At 42.3% G+C, this 23112-nt stretch overlaps 2 protein-coding genes across 3 annotated transcripts in view; one reads left to right on the forward strand and one right to left on the reverse strand.

Moving 5' to 3' along the window:
• Nucleotides 1-2703, forward strand: part of TRMT1L (tRNA methyltransferase 1L) — a 60557-nt gene extending 57854 nt beyond the window's left edge. Inside the window, exons 15-16 of the mRNA XM_075936762.1 lie at nucleotides 2023-2149; nucleotides 2242-2703. Coding sequence (XP_075792877.1) covers nucleotides 2023-2149; nucleotides 2242-2569 — 455 coding nt within the window. The 3' untranslated portion in view covers nucleotides 2570-2703. The remainder of the gene's footprint in view (nucleotides 1-2022; nucleotides 2150-2241) is intronic.
• Nucleotides 2704-6047: 3344 nt separating this feature from the next.
• Nucleotides 6048-23112, reverse strand: part of RNF2 (ring finger protein 2) — a 34452-nt gene continuing 17387 nt past the window's right edge. For both annotated transcript variants that reach the window (XM_075936765.1, XM_075936766.1), the window contains exons 2-7: nucleotides 18357-18445; nucleotides 17862-18022; nucleotides 15142-15357; nucleotides 12641-12913; nucleotides 10094-10265; nucleotides 6048-8440 (exon numbers count right to left, since the gene is read on the reverse strand). In XM_075936765.1, coding sequence (XP_075792880.1) covers nucleotides 8339-8440; nucleotides 10094-10265; nucleotides 12641-12913; nucleotides 15142-15357; nucleotides 17862-18022; nucleotides 18357-18443 — 1011 coding nt within the window. In that variant the 5' untranslated portion in view covers nucleotides 18444-18445 and the 3' untranslated portion in view covers nucleotides 6048-8338. The remainder of the gene's footprint in view (nucleotides 8441-10093; nucleotides 10266-12640; nucleotides 12914-15141; nucleotides 15358-17861; nucleotides 18023-18356; nucleotides 18446-23112) is intronic.

The following is a 23112-nucleotide window of genomic DNA, read 5'->3' on the forward strand; positions in this document are numbered from 1 at the left end:
CCTTTTAATTGAAAGTGCTCACTGGTTAATAACCAGCAAGGAAACAGCACCAGAGGGTTGTCAGCTGCTCTGAGTACTGCTGGGTTGCCCCTTTGTGATGCCTCAGGGGGTGGCACGGCATGTGGGGGAGGGTTAACCACTGGGCCATGTGGTGCAAGGGTGGGAGTGGTTAAGCTGTGGCCTCTTGAGCACAAAGCAAGGAAGCAGTTGGTTCCCTCCCTGCACCCAGCAACAGCATTTTTGGAGGAGATGGAGTCCGACCTACCCCATACATTGTGGGATTGGGCTGGGAGTCCCGTTCACAGGAGGAGATCCAATCCACCCCCCCCCTTACCTATTAGCAACCCGCAGCTGAGAGCTTGCAGGGGAAACACAGGCACCTCTGCAGGTTTCCAACTGAGGTGCATCTCTGCCCAGGGCCCAATCGTAGCTCGCTGAGAGAGAAGCCTTACATCCCTGTTCTTCTTTAAGCGGCTCCCAGCTGAAACCTCAGGCACCTAGTGGTCAGATGGAGGCTGCTGCCACACGCAGAGTCAGGTCACCCTGCTTCCTGGCCTCCTGCCCAAGCCTGAGGCACCATGGGATGGATAGCCCCTCCCCCAGCTGATTCCCACAGCCCCACTTTAGGAACAAAGGCAGGCCACGTGGCCTCTCCCTGGAACAGCAGGAGCCATGCAGCTACTGCCCACATTGCCCCAGGGCTTGCTGCAGCAGACCTGGCTCTCTTCCCCTGGTCGCTGGAGGGTTGGGCCAGGCCAAAGCATTGGCAAGCCTGGTTAGAGGCTACATGGCTCCTGCTCCACCCCCACCCCCACCTCCCAGTAGGGGTAGGCCCCCATGGCTAGTGGCTCCTGCCAAGCATGGCGAGAGGGGAGGCTACATAGCTTAGGGTAGAGGGAGGGTCTGCGGGATGCAGTGATGCATGATGTCACTCTGTTGTCCTGGAGGAAAGCTTTTTTTTTTTTTTTTAAACACAGATACAATCTATCTTTCCCCAAAATAATAATAGTTGGGAAAGACAAAGTCAAATATTGTATGAAGTACACGATGTAGCTTTGAAAGTCTAGTTCACTTATGTAGTCCCTTGCTATTATGGGAGTGAGTTATAGAAAACTTTAAAATTCTCTGTTAATCCTCAGTTTGAGGAATAAGCCCTACAACTCCAGAGAGCTGACACACTAAGTGAGGAATGCTGCCTTTAAAAAAAGCAATAGAAGCCTTATGCACATTTCCAGAGCCGGATTACGGGGGGGGGGGGAGGTACTAAGGGGGCACCTGATGGCAGCTGTAAGGGGTGCTGCCATCAGGCGCTGGGGGCCACGTGGCGCCCCTTAGAGCTGCCATCAGGCGCTGCACATGTGCCGTGTGCCCGCTACCTGGGGTGTAGGAATGGTGAGAGCCAGCCCTGCATATTTCTCTGACTAGGTGCAGGGTGGCTTCAGCATCAAGTGCTACTATGGCTCTGGTCCAATGTATATCGTTTACCCCAATGCTAACAGCATTCGCCTACCATATTGAAGACCTCATTTGAGTTTCTCCTCTCACTGATATCAAGAAAGTTTTCAACTCAGTCTTCCTCCCAGGATAGTGCCTTAAACACTGCACTTTCTATTTCTCCTGGTGAAGCTGTTCAACTATATATAAATAAATATGTACTGGAGCAGGGTGACTGGCATATGGGTCCTTCTTGCCCCAATGCATGTTAATTCTATACACAGCAACAGCTTCAACAGGGTAGAGAACTACCTCAAAAGATATCCTAGTGTAGTTGAGCACAGGCAAGCAGAGTTCAAATCTCTTATTTGTTTTGGACAGGGGAGAGAAATTGAACCAGGTCTTACACATCTGGTTAAAGGTTGTAAGTTGGCACCACTACCTCTGATTTGAGGATCTCACTGGACCTAGACCCCCAGATGCCTAGACTGAGGTGTACACTTAGTAATGGATTTTTTAGGTGGCAACAGTTAGAGTTTGAGGAACCACATTTTGGATCTTGCCCTAATGAACATTTCTATGTTTCAGGTAAAAGGAAAAGTAATGAAATGAGTAGAAACATCGCAAAAAGACAGAAGTCTGAAAGCAACGCTGAGCATCCTGCATTTTACTATAATATCCATAGACATAGCATCAAAGGAATGAACATGCCAAAGTAAGGATCAAGTTCGTTTGACTGCCAACAAAATCAATGTGTAATTTTGTGTTGAGACCAACCAGTAATAACTTTCTTTATACATTTTTCAGGTTAAACAAGTTCTTACAGTATCTCTCCCAAGCTGGCTATAGAGTAAGCCGAACCCATTTTGATCCCATGGGAGTTCGCACAAATGCACCTTTGGCCCAGTTTAAATCTATCCTTGTGAAGTACAGCACTCCCACCTACATTGGGGGGCAGGCAGAAGGCCCTGTGCAGTCCACTGAAGATGCCCAGGCAGCAGACAATATCCACACTGCTGCCGCCGAGGACAAGGCAGGAGACATGGAGTTCACAGAAGCTAGTGAATCAGAAGCCACACTCTTGTTCACAAAAGACAGCTATCATGATAACTTCACTGCTGCTGAATGTAAATAGTGTGTTAATTTGAGAGTTACAACTAAGCCCTACTCATGTAAACCAATCTACAGAACTGGCTTTGAAAGCTTGGGCTGCCAGTATAGTTTTAATGTGTGGGAAACATTTCATAATTACACCAGAAGAACTTGTAATTGATCAGTGTATGTGGTCAAGTTACTATTAATGGGGGAAAACTGTAGTGTTATTGACTTTTATGCTCTTGTCTTTCTTTTAAACACTGGCATTTTGTGACTGTCCGATTTTCAAAGAGCCTTATCAAAGTGCTAGTACAGTTTCCAGTACGGTGGATAAGCAATGGGGCCAAAAGGCTTAAGCATCTCTGTAAATGTGGCTAGTGCACAATCTATTAAATGAGCCATCAGGCTTGGAGCTTGACTGATTAGAATTTAGCAATAGGTCAAAATTGTAAGACACCAAAATGTACTATAAAATGAGGTATTCAATTTAAGCAAGCCAGAACATTTTAAATAGGTATAATTTTATACCTTATGTAGCAAATAATGTTACATACAAGATCTAAAGGCAAGTGGAGTGGGAATGAAATTAAAACTTTTTACTGTTTGAATTTTATAAGTAGCTACTTTGCAGAAGATAATACTTACCTGCAAGCTATCACCAAGAGAGGACTGAGTGGCAAAGAGTTAATTCACCAGGATTTAACTTGTGGGCCCTACATCTTTCACAGGTAGTATTTGATGAATAAGTCAATATGTGTCATCTATAGCTATCTGATTCAACCTGCTTGTGAGTTTCCTTTTACAAGTCTGATTAAATTTTTACATAAATCTTCCAATATTTTCACTATTGGAACCATCTCTAGGTTTAATAGTCATTTCCTTTTAAAAATACAGAGACCCACATGGTATTACTTCAGACACAAGATCAGAGTTTCAGTTGTGGAGTTTTTTCCAGCTGTTAATTCTAGCAGTTTTGGCCCAGGCTTCTGTCTCGCACTAGTTCCGATCTTATATGGCTTTTAAGACAGGATCTTCCATACAGCAAGGGGAAGAGTTTTAGGTTCAGGCCTTGTCCATAGAGTTTTGGCAGCATAGAGCTGGGAGACTTGGGGAGGAATCATACCCCCTAAAAACCAACATCAGTGAGACAAAGGAACATCCCACCCCCCCAGATGTAAGGTTCCAGCCAGAAGAGCATGTCTAGTGTCAAAGGGTACGGTTAGACTACGTGGGAGATGAGGGGGGTTCGGGATACCAGAGAGATCCTGAAAAAACTCCGTGTCCAGGGAATGCATTTGCTCTTCCACTTTTTTTTGGGGGGGGGGGGGGGGGAGGGGCAGAAGAGCAAACACTCTCTAGCAGAAGCCCCTGAATGCCTCATTCCACGAGGAAGAAGGGGGCTTTCGAAAGAGGGTTTTTTCCCAAAATTTGGCCCAGTCTAGATGGGCCAAAAGTCAGAAAAGCCTTTTCCAACAAAAGTATCGGAAAAAGATACTCAAATTGTGCTCCGCATTTTGCATATCTCTTTCCAATAGATCCTCACAGTCTAGACTGTGAATGTCATTTGACTGGTGGCTTAGCTGTACCAGTAGAACTCTTCCTATCATGTCAGCTTATGCTACATCTTCCACTACAGGCTTCTACCAGCATACCTATGCTAGAAAAGCATATCTAGTGTAAACATGCCATCAGATGCAGGTTTTTCCACAGCTGCAACAACTCCAATGCTGTCATAGAACCGCTATCATGTCCTTAGCGTTCTATAAAATGGGGTATTTGGGATACATAGCACTTTCATGCCCTGCCAAGTTGTAGGACTTTAGTCATGTGACAGTTTTACTTACAGAAGCAAAGTTTTTTTCCAAAAATCTGCAAAATAAACCCCAGTGGTGTGGCATAAAGTACATGAACTAGTCTAATAGGTTTGGGAACACAGAGAAAGAGAATCATGCATGGCTTATTGGTGCTGGAGAAAAGTTAGTGGCAGTATAGACACCAGAGAAATCTTTCACATAGAATCCACTTACTTCATGCTAAAGTTTACACAAACACCACCACAAGGAAATTCCATGAAAATTGACATAGGGTCTTTAAGGCAGTATTGAACCTGGAATTACTTAGCTATAATTTTTTTTAAGATGACAGGATTTCAAATTGAGTGTCCTTTAAACTGAATATGAGCCTTACTGGAGTTTTCAGACCCCACTTGTTTTTAATTTCTAATGCTATAGAAGAGTTTCACACCAACAGAGGAACCTGACTATATATGGTAAACTGAGAAACAGAAAGAAACTGGCAAAACAAAATTTGTAAACTTTCAGTTAAAAAAAAAATCCAACAATCCTAAAATATTTATTAATACTAGAAGGAAAAAACAACTCTGTGGACAGAAACCAGTGGAATTTGGAAACACTGCATGTGGGCAGTGGTCAACAAAATGTCTTGTGGGCCACACACATAACCCCGCAAGGCTGCATGTTGGCCACTGGCTACAGGTTTCCCACCACTGATAGATTAGATAGATAGATCATTTTAAAACAGCCACCTGTACATATAACATGGAATGTATATTGGGAGGGCTGGTGAAAGTACAAAGCCTCTGAAAACCATTATATCCAACAAACTGGACATCTTTCTTCTCATAAAAAGAGCCCTACTAAACATTTCTTGACCCTAAACAATGGGCAGAATATAGAAAATCAGAGGATTTTTTCAACAGGATAAGGAGAGGGTGACGCCATATATTCTGTATAATCATGGCTTCATTATAACACAACCCTACTGCTGGATGAAAAATAAAGGGCTGAGGTTCAGAGTGCACAGTATAGTTCCATCTTTGACTTTATCAAATGCCACTTTTCTGGAAAGTGGATAAAACTACCCATCTCACTATACATTTATCCTCACATATAGCTAAGGTTGTAAAACTTAGCAGATACTGACGCTGAGTATTTTACAAGAGTTCCACCACATGCAGTATGTAATGCTACTCCACATATTCGAAGTCTTCTGTCTGAATTGATGCTGGGATGATTAGCACATAGGTATATTACCACACGTAAAAGGATTTTGCTGGCTGTCCCAAGTAGAGCACACCAAACCGACTGTCTTCTCATATCACTCTTTGCCTGACAATTATTCTGTGTCCCACACACCAGAATAACTATTTGTACTTATCATAGCAGCCACTGAAAAAATGGATATTAGCTAGTGTTACCACACAAGAAAACCCCATTTTAAGGCCCCGATCCAAAACCTATAGAAGTAAATGGGAATTTTCCAACTGATTTCAATGGGCTTTAAATCAAGCTTTGTAAGTTGGGGTGGGGAAAAACTGGGGCACCAGATTCCATTGTGTGGCATTGGCACATGTATCCAGAGAGCAGCTGCATCTTCCACTCCTCCATCTAGAAAGCTGATAGTGTTGTTAGACAATGCTGGCTGTACAGGTGGATTCATGGCGCAAATGGTTTCTTTTGTAGACTGCAATAGGAAGTGAATGAATTTCCAGTACTGTGTTCACAGTATTTTTGCTTTATTTTGACAAATGTGAGATGTTAGGTATGACTTCAGTTTCAGATATTATAACTGTTCAATTTACCATACCTAACTAGCACAAGGTACCAAAAATGAAGATCTAGCTCAACAGGAAAGTGACATGAAAGTTGTTTTGAAAAGTAAATTGTTTATAGCACTAAAAGGTCACAGTGCAATCAATGGCATTATCAAACACCTACATAATATATATTTTTAAAGAACATAAATATTCAGTAAATTCACTATGACATAAAAGTAAAAAGTTTCACATTCTCTCATGCTTTTATAAACTGCGGACAAAAAGACATTCTCTAGACAGACACATCTCATCTTCACAGACACCTCCTTTGTTTCTTAAACATTCTTAGATATCACACCAGGAATTTGTCATTCTGCTGCAGCTAACCTAGAAGTTTCTCCATAAAATCTAAGTATCACAAAAACAGGAATATATTTAGTGGACATGCACTAGTATTCTGTACAGTTGTACATTACACCAAATAATACTGAATAAAACAACATTTGAAAATAAACCCTCGCCCTCCAATATGCTTGGTAACTGGAAATGTCAGTTTCATGGCACAGATTACAAAAAGCCGTAAAAACATTTTAGATACCAAAAAGAAATATTAAAAGTTATTCAAGCCTATGAATTTCTCAGAGATGAAATTGACCCAAAACAGCAAGTAGATACATATTTACAAATGTTAAGCTTGAATGCCAAGGAGTAATGGAAGTCTTGCTCCATTCCAACAGAAATCTAAGGATTTGAAGTGTACAAATCTCAAACACTTCAAACATTAGAAACTCATCCATTTTAACTACAAGCAAGAGCAGAAAGGCAGAAGAAATACCATATTATTGGAAGTATCATATTCCTCACCTGCTTTAAGGGTCTTTTCATTTTCAAATTCTGAACTACAGAGACATACAAGACATAAAACCATAGAGCAAAGAGAACATCACTGTGCCACTTCCCTAACATTGAGTATTTTCTTTAGCTGCAGCAAAGCATACCCACTAGGTGAAGGCAGGGTTCACACCAAAAACAAAACAAAAACCCACCTGTTTAACATGAATGGTAAATGCAAAACTTCACACAGCAGCCAACTGCCAAGTTAAAAAAAAATCCTACCATAAGACACTAAATGGTAAACCTGTCAAGTATTAACATTTTCTTCCAAAGTGCTAAGCCATATTTGTTAAAGCTTTGTCTAAAACAGAATAGTTAGAACAGTTTGTAACTGAAACAGTTCTTTCCATCAGCGATGAACCAGTTATAACTCACAACTGATGTGAAAAGAGTACTTATAAAGTAAGATACTCTTGCTGCAACAGTACCACCATACTAGAGTTTAAAGGGGACTTTTTGTTGCAAAATTATATTTCCAAGAAAGACTCCTTTACTGTAAAGTCTGATATTTCCACAGCAAAATCTGCCATTAAATGTTTAGTCCTAGCACATCCAATGTATCAGAGAAAATTTTGTATAATAAATGTTATCTGCCATACCAAGGACATGATAATTCTGCAACAGGAGTGAAAGATAAGAAATTAGAGTGCACAGGGACTGTGACAGTCTGCCCAGGAAAAAAAATTTAAACATAATTGATTCTGATACTGAAATGAATGAAATCCAGCAGGTAGCAAGATTTTTTAAAAAGTGTCAGAACTTTTTCCTCTAAGCCTTCAGTATCTTGGTCTACTGAAAGCTATAGCAGTACCTTGATTACCACCAATAATCCAATTCTCCCAGGGGACCAGATTACTAGTGTAAATACCTTGGAACCCAAACCGCATGCTGTTATCAGAATTGAATTCTTCAAACATCTTTTATAATGATAGTAGTTAGCAAATCACCATCATTAACATACCTCACAACATGTGCTACTATTGATTAGACTACTTTAAACTCTCATCAAAGGGCTGGTGTAATTGTATCAGGTATATTAGCAGACCAACAGCTTTTCCTGGAGTATGTTTCATTCCACGCTGGAACCTTTGCTTGATCTGATCTCAAGCTGGGAACAAAAAAGCATCTCTTTGATGACTACAATGGAATGCACTGGAGAAGGTTATTCCGTCCCCTTGAAAAAAAAATAAATTAAAGATAAAACCTAGAATACTGTCTAATTATAAGAAGAAATACGCTCTGAGTAGTCTGAAGACATTCCAAGTTCTGTCCATTGAAGATGATGGTGGTGCCTTCTTAATATTAAATCATAGCTATAAAAGTTAGTTGGAGTCCTCACTCCAAACCTTCTTGCAAAGCCTATTTATGTTCCTTTGTTGGTGCATAGTAGAGTTCCATGGGTTTGTTCACTTTCCAGTACTTTTCACTGACCAGCTCCAAGGAAAAGGAACCATTTAATACCTAAAGGAGAAGAAACACCAATAGTACTGAAAATATATTTTCCATCATCTTGCTATGAACTTCTGACTCATCTGTCAATGTGAAATCCCTACTGTTTACTAAGGGAAAAACATTTACAGAACAAAAGTCACCTGTGGTTCTGGCTGCAGTTAATAGATATTTCCTGTGGTGCCGGTCATTAAATAAGTTTAATAGTGTTTCTAGTTGCTTATCTATTTCTAGTTTAATAGTGTTTCTAGTTGCTTATCTATAATTCAATGACTAGCAACTTGATTCTAATGCTAGTCCCCCTCACTAGTTCATAATATAGATTAAATCTTAATACAGATCACCTTTTCATTTGTTATGCTTTTGGAGAGAGTATTTCCCCACTCAGTAGCACAAACCAAGGTGCTAATTGCTTTCCAAACACAAGAAATCGTGCTCTTCTCCAAACAGATTGCAAGCTACCAAGAAAATCAAATAGCTAAGGACAGGGGCATGGGGAGTCAAGCACAAAGGTAATGAGAAGAATCATCATGATCATTCCACAAACTCTTACTAACATAATGAATTCTTGGATATACAGTTATGGGCTTAGGGGAGAAGCAGACAAACAACATAGAGATTGGCATCATGGACATGGGGGAACCTGCATGTTGTGCAGAGCAACTGAGGTGACTAAGTAGGGAGGGGAACAGCTATGCATGACCTTGCAAGCAAAAAAAACAAAAACAAAAAAAAAACACACCTTTAAATGTATGTACCAAGACCCGAGACCAGGCCTGTTTCCCTGCCAACAGTCTGACTTTATAGACAGCTAAAATGCAATGAACCAGGCTGCCTCTTCCTGTGGAAGAACCTGCATGAAAGGACTTGGGGGAGGTGAACTTGGGTCATTCCAATAGGGGTAGTGGGGCCCTGAGCCTCACAGGCCAGATCAAAGCAAACCACCAGCCACATCCAACCCATGGGCTTCCCTCCTTCCCTTCTAAATCTTTCTTGAATTAGTAAGACTGGCAGGAATCTAAACTATCTAGTGATACCATCTCTTAAAGGTGAGTAACTCTTCAGCTAAAAAACTATTGTCCAACCTTATTGACTGAGTTTCTGAGGATTGGGCTCATTTAATATTTGCCTGTCTGATCTACAACTATTGTGCAAATTGACGTGATACCAATAGATGTGCCCCTATTGGTATCTGAATTTGCCTGGGAAGTGCTATCCACCCTGGGACATTCTCAATAGGAAATTCCTCAAATCTAAGCACCACTTATTTCCTCCTACTTTCTACATGTGAAATAAAGAGACAGATTCTCAGCTGGCATAAATTGATAAAATCCCAGAGACATCAATGGAGCCAGACCATTTACTCTACCTCAGGGCATGTCTACCCAGAGCATCCCCACATTTACATGCCACTCCTTTTCTACTATTGATGCTTTTGTTGTATGCACTGGCCACAGAACAGCCTGTTGCTTACGTCCTCACAATAGGCTGTACTGGTGCTGTGCTTTTTAAAAATGGATTATGAATACAATCCACAGATCAATTTATAGAAAGAAGCCAAACCAATCACAATAGGATAACAAATCCATTGTGCCTTCATGTTGTAGCATTGATGGGTCTCAACTTTCTAAATTAGACAGGGTATCAACCAGATCAACTACTCACAGTGTACTGGCCATTGGCCGTAGCAATGTAAATTGTGTACTGCTTCTCACTGGCTGTGTCAAGATTCATCTGGTTTGACTCTCCTTTGCTTCGAAGTTCCTCCAAAGCCAACCTCACAGCTAGGTACTTAGACAAGTGATCAACAGTGGCATTGCCAGAGGTCTTTATGTACCTGCAACAGTAACAACAAAGGCAACCAAAGACGTGAGTCTCTTGCACAGAAAACGGTATTAGATAAACATCCTACATAAAAGTAAATAAATTTGTATGTAACGAGCACAGACTGCCTCGATATTTTCACTCAAGATTTAAAAAAAGCTACAGGCAGTCCCCGGGTTACGTACAAGATAGGGACTGTAGGTTTGTTCTTAAGTTGAATCTGTATGTAAGTCGGAACTGGCGTCAGCCGCTGCTGAAACTGATCAGTTTCAACAGCGGCTGAATCTGGACGCCAGTTCTGACTTACATACGGATTCAACTTAAGAAACCCAGGCGTCCCCAAGTCAGCTGCTGCTGAAACTGATCAGCGGCTGATTCCAGGAAGCCCGGGGCAGAGCAACTCTGCCTCGGGCTTCCTGTAGTCAGCCGCAGGTCAGTTTCAGCAGTGGCTGACTTGGGGATGCCTGGGGCAGAGCAGCTGGGGTGCTGCTGGGTTGCTCCAATAGCAACGTTCCTTGGCGCTACTGGAGCAACCCAGCAGCACCCCAGCTGCTCTGCCCCAGGCATCCTGATTCAGCCACTGCTGAAACTGACCAGCAGCGGCTGAATCAGGACGCCTGGGGCAGAGCAGCTGGGGTGCTGCCGGGTTGGTACAGTAGCACCGAAGAGCAGCGCTGCGGGACCAACCCGGCAGCGCCCCAGCTGCTCTACCCCAGGCATAGGCAAGAAAAGCCTGGTCTGCTGGAGGAGGGGGGGATACTAGCTGCACCCCCCCCCCCCAGCAAACCAGGGAGACGCAGGTGGCGGGACCGCCCGCGTCCTCCACGGCTATGCTCCGTCTTCCTGGTCTGCTGACCAGGGAGATGGGGAGCAAAGCCTTGGAGCATGCCCGCAGTGGGACAGCCCAGGCGTGCCTGGGCTGTCCCGCTGCGGGCGTGCTCCAAGGCTTTGCTCTGCGTCTCCTTGGTCTGCTGGGGGGGGGGCTCCCCCCCAGCAGACCAGGGAGACGTGGAGCAGCTTTTCTCGCCCCGGAGGACGGGGGCGGCGGGACTGCAGCGCATCTGGGCGTCCCGCCGCTCCAGTCCTCCGGGGCGACAAAAGCCCTGTTCGTAACTGTGGATCCGATATAAGTCGGATCCGCGTAACTCGGGGACTGCCTGTATTTACTGAATAAGGAGTAATTACGAGAAAAGAAGTCCTCACATCCCTCTCAATCTCCTCCACTCTATTTGGAGATAGGATATGTTACTATATCCCTTTGTCATCAGTCTGATTCTGTGAAACATTCACTTTATTCACATGTGGGACACTTGGTTTCCCCAAGTAAATATTCAGGACTGCTCAGATCCTGAACACTGATGTGTGACATCAGGTCAACAGACAAGAACTGGATACTTGATATGCTCTATGACTTCTTGCCCCTCACTATTCTTGACTAACTCCTCATTTTCTGGAAATCTAACCTGAAGCACAAGATTTTCGTAAGTGCCTTATGGTCTAGAACAGTGTTTCTCAACCAGTGGTACAAGTACCCTTAGGGGTACTCAAGAGAAGTCTAGAGGGTATGTCAGCACAACTGAAATTTGGAGAAAACTGAATTTTTGTTTTAAGTTTCACAACGCTTCATTTTTGTACTTTTTACATCCAAAAATGTCATCGCCTGCCCAGCTACGATTAAGTTGTTTAAACAAATGTGTTGCAATGGTAGAAAAAAAATGGTGTGTCTGAAAACTATAGACACAGTATTTGGGGGTACTTACTTTTTTTTCTTTTTTGGAAAAAGGGGTACTTTATAAAAAAAATTTTAAAAAAAAGGTTGAGAAACACTGGCCTAGAATGTTGTACTTCGAAAGCCAGGAGAAAAAATCTCACGCTGAAGAGGAATAAGAAAGAAGTCTGCAGATATTTCAGGAAACTCTAGGGGAAAAAATGCAAACCTGCAGACTGCAGATACCAGAACACAGTATTTAGGGTAAGATTCACTTTGAAAGGGACTTGTACTTCTGAGCCACTATTGAAAAATTCACTTCCCCAATTTCCAAGACAAAAGAATTCACATGTTGACCCATTCAATTGTGCGCCAGCATTTACATAAGGCATATGTTTTCATACGTATTTTCAAAGGCAGTATAGGAACTGGTATGTAAAATCATCCAAGGTCTTAAAATGCAGTCAGTCAACAGTTCCACACCAAAACAGTGTGCTCTGCAATCAAAGGGCTAAAACGGACTATAATTAGCTACCCCATTTAGGGCAGAAAAAGTGCATTCAGTTCAACAGGGCACAGTCTGACTAGAGAAATAATGTCTGTATTTGATTTCAAAAAGCTTTCCTTCAGAAATAGATTAAGTAGCAACAAGACAATTAGAAGATGTGGAAGATACTTACCTGGTCTGTGCACTGTCATCATTCTCCATGAGTGTAGGGTGGGGCCTGAAGACCAGCTCTATTTCACTAGCACCATCCATTACTGGGTCTATTGCCACAGTTGTGTTGTTATTGTCCAGTTCTAGCCCAGAATCATCTGATGTTTTGGTTCTTTTGTTACTGGGCCCTGCTTCCTGATTGCTGTGTGTTGAAGCATTGCTACAGTGTGAACTGTCACCATTATCCTCTGCTCCACTGCCATTCTCAATCTGTTGCTTCTTGCCTCGTTGTAGCCTGATTAAAGATATACGTAAATAAATATGATCTTGGCAGCCAATCAGCATTCAGAATTCATCAAATCTCTCTAAAATTTTCCACACACTAGCTCACACAGTATCTCTCAAACAATTTTTCACAATTGTCTAGAGGCAAAGGGTGTTATAGCAAGCATATTCAAAGGCACCAATATTTCATAGTGATTATACCAGCATATGTTCAACAACTCCTCCTCAAACTCTTTTTCCAGAGAGTGATTATGTTTTGTTCCTTCACTAAAGCTATGAAAAGAGTTTCCTTTTCTTTGCACACATACATATAAGTGAACAACTTTTTAAAACAAAACAGATTCTGAAGTCAACCTGTGGAACTCCTTGCCAGAGGAGGCTGAGAAGACTAGGACTATAACAGAGTTTAAAGAGAAGCTAGATAATTTCATGGAGGTTAGGTCCATAAATGGCTATTAGCCAGGGGATAAAATGGTGTCCTTGGCCTCTGTTTGTCAGAGGCTGGAGAGGGATGGCAGGAGACAAATCGCTTGATCATTGTCTCCGGTCCACCCTCTCTGGGGCACCTGGTGCTGGCCACTGTCAGCAGACAGGATACTGGGCTAGATGGACCTTTGGTCTGACCCAATACGGCCATTCTTATGTTTTTATGAAAGATTCATACAGAAATATCCTACACAATTTAATAGCTTATATTTTCCAAAGTTTTGTTGTAGAAGTCGTCCTTTGGAAACACAGGCCAATAATTATTTTTACCCAAGACTACAGGTTCTTCATGTTCCCTTGAAACATACACAGATTAGAAATCTAAGCAATCTGAGAAGGACAATGTGTACCATGTTTCCAAACCATTATACCTTTTATTGTATTAGATATAATAATGCACTGGCAAAATATTTTTGAATTATGACGGATTTATGCCACCCTGTTCTTTATTCTTTCAGCTAAACAGGATCCCATATGTATGCCACTATATTAGTTACTTGGAGCACTGTAAAAGAGTAGTAATGTCTGTACCACCAGTGTGAATTTCAAACACATTTTATTGTATGGTTTATACAAGCTGTTTCTCTTTTAGGGTTAAATGTTGTGCTATACCAAGCTGAGAAATTCTATGTATGCCTTTCAGAATTGCAAAATAAATTGTCATTAATATATCCCACCCCAAAAGTAAGATTTGCCCCCCCACACACACACACACACACACACAAAACAACAAAATCCCTTATTCCTGGTCAAGTATAATTTTGCAAAGCAAATTATCATCAAAATTATGCATATTGTTTTAAAAAACTGCTGAGAAGTTATTTTAGGACATGCTTTTCACATTTAAAGAACTAACAAAAATAGAAGATTAACAAGGGGTTCGGGGAACAGATGATCCTCAAGAAATAGAGCAGAATTGTACTTTACAATATTTAGATGTACCTTAAGGATGGCCTCTTCAGACATGAGAGAGAGCCCAATTGGTGTGATTCTTTGTACAGATTTCAGTGTATTGCATTAACTAAGAGGCTTGTATGATGGAGAAAAATTGTGATGCCTGTATTTTTATTGATTTGCAGCCTGAGTTCTTAAGGTGCATCTACACTGCATCATTATTTAGAGATAACTAGCATTATTTCGAAATAACAATGCATCTACACCCATTCCGTTATTTTGAAAAAACAGATGGCTTATTCCGAATTCTGTAAACCTCATTCTATGAGGAATAACACCTATTCCAAAATAGCTATTTCGAAATAAGGTGCTCCACTATCGCTATTTCGAAATAAGGTGTGTGTGGACGCTCCACTATCGCTATTTCGAAATAGCCCCTCTAAGTTATTCTTCCCCAGCACCTCCGGGAGTTCTAAACCGAGATAGCGCATCTACATTAGGGAAACCTGCCTCGAACTAATTTTGAGGCTTCCCCGCAGTGTAGATGTGCTATTTCAAAATAACTATTCTGGAATAGCTTATTTCAAAATAAGCATGCAGTGTAGACATACCCTTACTGTGATACAGATGTCCATCTTTTGAACACAATATAATCACTACTTTATGAAGCCAAATATTTGGCTGTCATGGAGAGTTAGGGAAATGATACAGGAATTCAAATTGCTGGTCAAAAGCTAGGCAGTTTTACTTTTAATCAGAGACTTAAAAAGGTATCTAGAATTATTTATGTTTTAGTTTGCTTTCAATATTAGGTTAATGTTACAATAAGACAAACAACCTATCCTCAGTGTCCCATACCTGTTCATGGCTTGAATCTTTAATCCTTCCTCAATGCTGTGGCTCAGAGCTTGCTGGTTATTGTGTTTACTGATCCGTGCTAGGACTCTCTCTTGATGAGCCTCATATTCATCTCGGCTTGGGTAAATTTTACTGATGAGGGCATCAAAATTCGGATCTGGTCTCAGTGATCTTTTAGAAACAAGCTTTTTCCGACATGTGGGACACTCTTTGTTTCTAAACCAACAAAAAAGAAAGGGGACAATGATAGTTCATCATGGCTGTCATCCAGAATTCCCTGTCATGATGCAGTTCATGCTTTCCTTATGACATTTAGGCTACATCTACACTGCAGTGCTTTTCCAGGATACCAGAAATATCCCAGATAAGCAACACCACGTCCAAGGAACGTGTCCGCTTTCTCAAGAACATTTTTTAAAAAGCGGACGTGCTCCTTCACCATCCCTGTAAACCTTGTTCTACGAGGAAGAAGAGAGGTGTCGAAAGAGCAGTTTTTTCCCCAAAATTTGGCACACTGTAGACACACCAAATTTCAGAAAAGCCTCTTTCGACAGAAAAAGCGGAAAAAGATACGCAAATTGCAGTTTGCAATTTGCAAATCTTTTTCTGACTTACCTTTGTAGTCTAGATATAGCCTTAGTGTGTCACCAACATCCTGTTAGCATCATCTAGGGAAAATCTCCTCTGCCTGCCTTTGACAACAATTACACTCCCTTCAGATTTGCTAAGAAATCTGCAGTTGTCACTTCAATAAAAGATGCATTTACATTAGGGATATTAGCGTACAGTCATTTAAACGATTACCAGATAAGTCTGGGTTTATCAGTTAATCCAAACAATTACACACACACACACACACACACACACACACCTCTCTTGTTGCAGCGGGGGTGGGATGCAGGAGCCGGTGCCCGTGGCAAGCCAGCTCCCCGCATATGCCGGTTCCTGCAGAGCCACCTGCCCCCTCTACTGCCTGCCCCCCATGCTGCTGCCTCTGTGGAAGGCAAGAGCCACTCCTTGCGGGGAGGCAGCAAAGTAGGAGCTGGTCTGCATGGGGAGCTGATTTTTAAACTGGTTCTCCTCATGGATTAGGTCTGCCTGCCACCCCGCAGTGCTGTCTCTGATACAGAAGCAGCAGCATGGGATGTCAGGGGACTCCCTGGCAGTGGGGCTGGAGCCAGGAACATACTAACTGCCTGCCCCGCCCCGGAAGAGCATTGAAGTAATCGTGTAACCACTAAAACCTGTTCTGGCTACACGATAACTAAAATTAACGATATCTAACATCCCTAATTTGCATATGTTTATATTGACATGTAAGGATTCAAATGTCTTGCTTTTCCTTGTGGACAGATTCTTTCCTTTAGCATCTCGAAGTGTGTCTTTATTAATCCAAAAAGGGCATTCTTAACTCAAGTTAGCATCCTAGTGAAGATAAGATCATTCATAGCTTTCATGTGAGTTAGTAGATCAGATAAAAAACTATAAAGGGATCCTACTCTTTAGCTTGATCTGCTAAATTGCAAAAACTATCAACTGGCTTGTCTTCACTAGACTGTTACTTAGAGTGAGTTAATTCACATTAAGAACACTTCTTCCCCCTAATGAAAGCAAGAGCTCCAGGGCAGAGGCCAGATTTTTTTTGTCAGACCGTGTTCATTAAGTGACATTCTTACTGCTCTAGCTTCTAATTAAAGGTAATTACACAATGGAGACTAACATACCATCTTCTATTATTGCATGTTCCAGTTCATTCGATAAATGTATGAAAATATCCCTTGACAAATGTACTGTTTCCATTTCACAACACATAGGAATCTTTCTGCAGGACATGAGATTACAACAATTTATTTTTATATGCATTGTTTTTCTTGTCCAAGACAGGAGGATTAATTTTTGCGGAGTAGTTCAGCATGCCCACATTCCCCAAAGACATCTCTTTTCCCTAGCTAAGCAGTTTTCAACCTGTGCTCCCTAAGATTGCCCACATTTTGCTTAAAGGTTGAATTCCATTGGTCTGCACAGCTGAGACCTCCATTTGAAATTTAGGAGGCAGCAAATGAAAAAAAAAGGTTGAAAAAATCTGACAATCTTTGGTGTTCTGATTAAACTAAGGCACATATAAAATAGTAAGGGGATCAAATATGACATCTCATTGCAGGTCATTATGATTATCATGCTGTCATTGTTCTCCTTGTAGGTTTGATATTTCTATAGTCAAATTAATGGTAAAAAAAAGACAGGTGATTGCAAATTATTTTAAATTTAAATTGTTGTTGAGAATGGTTCTCAATTAAAATTTGTTTTAAATACATACTAAAAACATGTTCCATTCATTAGGGAATCTTGTACCCTGTACACCTGGTAAGATTCCACTGAGATTTGTAGTGTAAGTTATCATTACTAGATCGAGCTGACTTAAGAAAGGAGGAATTTTCAATTATTTAGTTTTTCTACATTGGTATATAAAGAGGATGCATGTACCTTCCCTTGAACACCTGCATCACCACATGAGACCAAACATTTTAACAGTGAGGTAATGCCAAAGTTCACACTTCAGATGCTGGATGCAATATGCTTGGTTCCTTGTACTCTAGGAGTGGTGTGCTTGCTGATCTCTTAACACATAGAGCTTTGTTGTGTCATTTTGATTCTTCACCACCATCCCCATCTCCCAGCATGAAGGCAGGTTTTTTAGGTATACATTATTCCTTACATACCCGCTCCTGAGGGCTGTAATGATACAATCAGCACAGAAACGATGCAAGCATTCCTTTGTTGTCATGGTGTTTTTCAACATATCCAAACAAATGGGACACATCAATTCACTGTGCAGGCTTCTAGGTGACACCACTATTTCCAGGCCATCCGTTATTGCTTCCTGAAGATCAAATAGTGAAGTGAAAAATCTATTAATGGAGTTAGTTACACAGAAACAATGTAATCTTTGCAAGTACAATTATTAGTGAGATACTGCACTGTAGAAAACACTACCATAAAAGCCAACTACATAATTCTACATTTATAACAGTGTGGCACTGCTCATTGTTTTGTTTTTCAACATGCAACACATTTTAAATAGGAAATTAGAGATGTTACCAACCACTTTACGAAAAATACTTCAATTAAACTGTCCTATAGTTTACATAGAAAGTTATTGCACTCTAGTTTTGTAGAAATGCCTTGCATGAAGTTAGCTTCTTTAGTAGTATTACCTGAGGTGTTCTCTGTAATTCATATAAACTGAGCTCCCACGTTTTGCTTAAAGGTTGAGTTCCATTGGTCTGCACAGCCTGAGACATGGCTAGGAAAAAAAGGGGAGCAGGGAAAAAAAAGACAATCAGAAAACAAAAATGCAAATGTGTTTAACTGAAGTCTGAAGCAGATTCCCTCTTCTTTAAATGGACCTGATGACCTTCTGAGGTCTCTTCTAGCTCTATGGTTCTATGATTCTAGTGCTAGTTCGGCGTTTTCAGAGACACAGCAATCCCCTGGCTCCCTGCAGATGTGTTTGCAATTTCTACTCGAATACAGAAGAAATGAAAAAAGGACTCCTACAGGATGAAAAAAAGCCAGAATAAGCACCAAATTCCACACAGAGACATATGCAATGCCCCTCCCCCCTCCTCCGAAACTGAAGTTATACAAGTATAACTGTGTGTGTTATTCAAAACACACAGTTCATGAAAGTTGGTTCAGACTGCTAAGGGACGGTAACGCAAGAGAAACCACAAAACCTAGCAAGTACAGCATAAGACATCACCTTCTCAAACACATACCCAAAAGACTCTTAGCACACACACTGTGGCTGAGTAAGGTTGACTTGCTCAGGGAATGGAAGGTCACTGAATTGACACAACTTCACTCTTCCCTCTGATGTGAGTGTTTCTATGGTGAGTATTCGCTCACCTTCTCCTTTCTCGACACTTTACAGAGGGGGTTTAATTTATGACAAGTATTTTAAAAATTGCTGATGTGGGTATTAAGATCAGCTGGGTTTTGAAAGCATGTTTCTAACTTTGGATTTCAACAATGAGCCCAATTCTCGTCACACAGCAGTGTAATTCCATTGGGTTCTCTAGAGTTGCTTCTGATTTACTGTGGTGAAAGCAGGAGGAGAATCAACATCTCAGATAAGCAATATGCTTGAACCACTACTACCAGTATCACTACTCCAGTTTCTGTCCTTATTTCTTATATTAATTGGAGGGGAGGTGTTAAGCCAACTCTTTCTCTCCCCCCAACAATGCATACTTGAAAAAAGTTGAGCATGAGAAGGAATCAAAATTTTAATTTAAGACTTTGCACTTCCATAGCACCCTCCACTCAGTATTTTAAAAAATGCTTTACATGGTCACGAGTCCACACACACACACACACACACACACACACACACACACACACAAAGAAATCAGGTAAAGAAATATCTCATCTTCATAAAGAGAGAAGAGAGGTACAGAAACAGTTACATGACTTGCATAACATTTTAGACCAAGGTGGGCAATAATTTTTAATGGGGCCACTCTGTTAATTTGGAAAGTGGTCAAGGGCTGCACTCTTCCATGATATTAATGGAGGAGGTGTGAGTCTGGGATGGAGGTTAGGTGCAGAAGGGAGCTTGGAACAAGGGAAGGAGTTTTGGTGAAAGAGGGAGTTGTGACCTGGGGCTCTGGACTGGTCTGCAGAGGGTTGGATTGTGACCTAGAGCAGTGAATTGAGGTGCAGGGGTTTGAGTTGTGAGCAAAGGCAGGAGAGAACTGTGATCTAGGCCTAGGGATTGGGGTGCTGGATCTTGGAGGGGGTATGAGTACAGAAGGGGAGCAGAGGATTTGGGTATGTGGAGGAGGAGGGCAGAGGGTTGGGAAAGGGAGGCACTGGGGTGCCAGAGGTAGTCTCTGGCCAGGAGACTTAAACAGCTGCTGAGTCCTGAATCAGCCTCCCTGCCTGCCCTGCCCCTGCACAGGCTGCAGCTACGTGCTCTGTGTATAACTATGAGCCCCTTGTGCTTGGTATCCCCGTTATTGAAACGGGCAGCTCCCATTGGCCAGTTTCTGGCCAGAAGCCAGCCAATGGGACTGTGCTGGGGGCGGGAACAGCTCTTAAAGCTTCCCGCCCCTGCCCAGGCTGTTTTTAAAGTGAAATCGCCCCACAGCTGTGTTTCTGAGAGGCATGCGGGAGCAGGGAGCCTGTCTGGGGCTCCCTATAGCTTCCATGGACTAGATCCAGTGGCTTGGTGGGCCGGATCCAGCCCACGGGCCATATTTTGCCCAGGCCCATTGTAAACTGAAGTCAATATCAAATTTAGGAACAGAACCCAAACCAAGAAACTACTAGTCAGTCCTGAGTTTTTAACCATTAGACATATATATTGTAATTATAGCCATGAAAGAAAGTTTCACTTTAGCCTTATGCAAATTGTAAAGATCAAATTAATGTAAATGGAACACAAACAGGTTTCTAAACAGAAAACAGTTAATTATGTAGGATAGAAAGGGCGGAAGGAACACTTGCCAAAAAGAACATGGATCTGGAAAGCTATTTTGGGAGAGTGTATATGCATGACTATTTCTGAATGATGCAAAATTATAGTTATAGAATCACAGAATCGTAGAATAATAGGACTGGAAGGGACCTCAAGAGGTCATCGAGTCCAGCCCCCTGCCCTCAAGGCAGGACCAAGCTCCGTCTACACCATAGTTGAGAACATCTGCACCAGATGGGGGGGAAAAAATGAAGGTTTTTTTCAGTTTACTTTAAAAAAAAAATCTAACTGTGCACTGCCAAACTATCCCAACATGGAGCCATGATCAAAATCCTATTATAATGGACCAGCTGAGAAATGTCAACTTCTCTGTTCCAGTGGAGACTGAACAGGCTCAACTAACTTTTTATGAAAGGGGTGGGGAAAGAGAAGGGACAGAGGACAGACGCAGCACAGATTACTACTGTGCCTGTTCATCTTCATCTTGGACATGGTGCTTGGAGCACGTCTCTTCTTACTGAAGAGGAATGGTCAAAAGAACAGAACAGGTGGCAGCTCCCTGGTCCCACATAGGGATGTGAATGGTTAACCGGTAAGTATCACCCTTACCGGGTGATACTTACCTGCTACAGTTAACCAGTGGAGGCTGGAGCAGCCCCCCACCTACCGCAGACAGAGGGCTGCTCCAGCCCAGTGGGGCCTGCTGTGGGCAGAGGGCACTACAGCCCAACCAGAGCAGCCCCCGCCGTCGGGAGGGGGCAGGAGCTAGAGCGATGCCAGCCAATGATTAACTGGTTAACTGATTAAATGGGACTTTAAGTCTCTGGTCCGGAACAAGAGAATGTGTCAGACCAGGGGAGGTCCCCTGCCACCAGACTCCCAGCCCACTACCCCCGCTTTTGGCCCTGGCCCCCTGCTGTCAGGCTCAGGCCCCACCACCACGAGCTCCCAGCTGGCAAGGCTTCCAGCCCAGGACTCTCTGGACCCCTGATGTTTCCAGAGCAGAGTCCTGGTTTAGTGAGGTGCAACCTGTAGTTCTTAGCAAGCCACATATGACACCTAAATAATAACTTGGGGCTGGAGAGATGGCAGAAGAATTGGGAAATAATGATGGATTCAGGCTGTGAACTCCTGTTGTAGTAGCATAAAAAGACTCAAGGGACTTGTTTCTCAGCATGGAAAAGAGAAATATCCATTTATAGAGCCCTAACTGACTCCTGAAATTGACAAGCTGCCCAGCTAACTGCAGACTGTGAACTCTAAAATGAACACATACCGAGAATCCAGCCAACCCTTTGACCATAGTGCCAGGGTCCTGAAGATGAATGTAACACAGAGTGCAAGTGCGCACACCCAGCCAGCAGCTTTGTACAGACGTGTACTCACTACTGAGTGTGTTGATGGAGCTGTGCTGACGCTGCAGCATGGGTCACAGCCTAGGAAACCCAATGTAAACAGTAAGCATATTATTAACATTTATATCACAGTAGTGCCTTCGATCTCAGGCAGTGCAGATGCTATGATCTGTTCAGACATAGCAATGTCCCCAAACAGCTTTCCATCTAAAACGTCTAGTGTGCTTAGCTGAGCTAACAACAGACTTTTGTAGGTTTATAGATTTTTAAAGGCCAGGAGATACCACCAGTGTGATCATTCCCTCTGACCTCCTCAGTAACACGGGCACAGGATTTCCTTGAAAGCCTAAACTACAGTAATCCTTGTACTGTGAAACTGAAGGTCACGAATCCTGGGGCTCTCTTGGACCAACAAGGGAAGCACAGTTCAGAATCAAGACCCTTCTGTTAAGAATTTCCAGCTGCCTGATAAACAAAACTTTACCTAGTGTCTGTCTGTAAGAACAATCAAGCAGCTCTCAACTGCCAGGATTGCTAATAAGAGGAGGCCCAAACTACAAGGCTGCATCTAGACTGGCATGATTTTGCGGAAATACTTTTAACGGAAAAGTTTTTCCGTTAAAAGTATTTCCGCAAAAGAGCGTCTAGATTGGCATGGATGCTTTTGTGCCCAGTATAGACGTGCTTTTGCACAACAAAGCTCCAATGGCCATTTTAGCCATCGGGCTTTCTTGCGCAAAAAATTAAGGTGCCTGTCTACACTGGCCCTCTTGCGCAAGTATTCTTGCACAAGAAGGCTTATCCCTGAGCGGGAACATCAAAGTATTTGCGCAAGAAGCACTGAATTCTTAAATTAGAACGTCAGTGCTCTTGCGCAAATTCAAGCAGCCAGTGTAGACAGCTGGCAAGTTTTTGCGCAAAAGCAGATGCTTTTGTGCAAAATCTTGCCAGTCTAGTCACACCCCAAAAGTCTTTGTAGATGATAAAGATGTAGAGACTAGTCAACTGTCTCAGAAGCTTATTGGATCGTCATCTAGTGCTTTCCTGTGCTTTCTGTGGGACTTCTGCTTTTGAACTGCAGCAAGAGCCTGCCAGGCTCTTGCTATAGTTCAAAGGTGAAGGAGCCCTTATAGA

The sequence above is a fragment of the Pelodiscus sinensis genome, chromosome 9 (genome assembly GCF_049634645.1).
Source record: "Pelodiscus sinensis isolate JC-2024 chromosome 9, ASM4963464v1, whole genome shotgun sequence".
In the NCBI taxonomy this organism is placed as follows: domain Eukaryota; kingdom Metazoa; phylum Chordata; order Testudines; family Trionychidae; genus Pelodiscus; species Pelodiscus sinensis.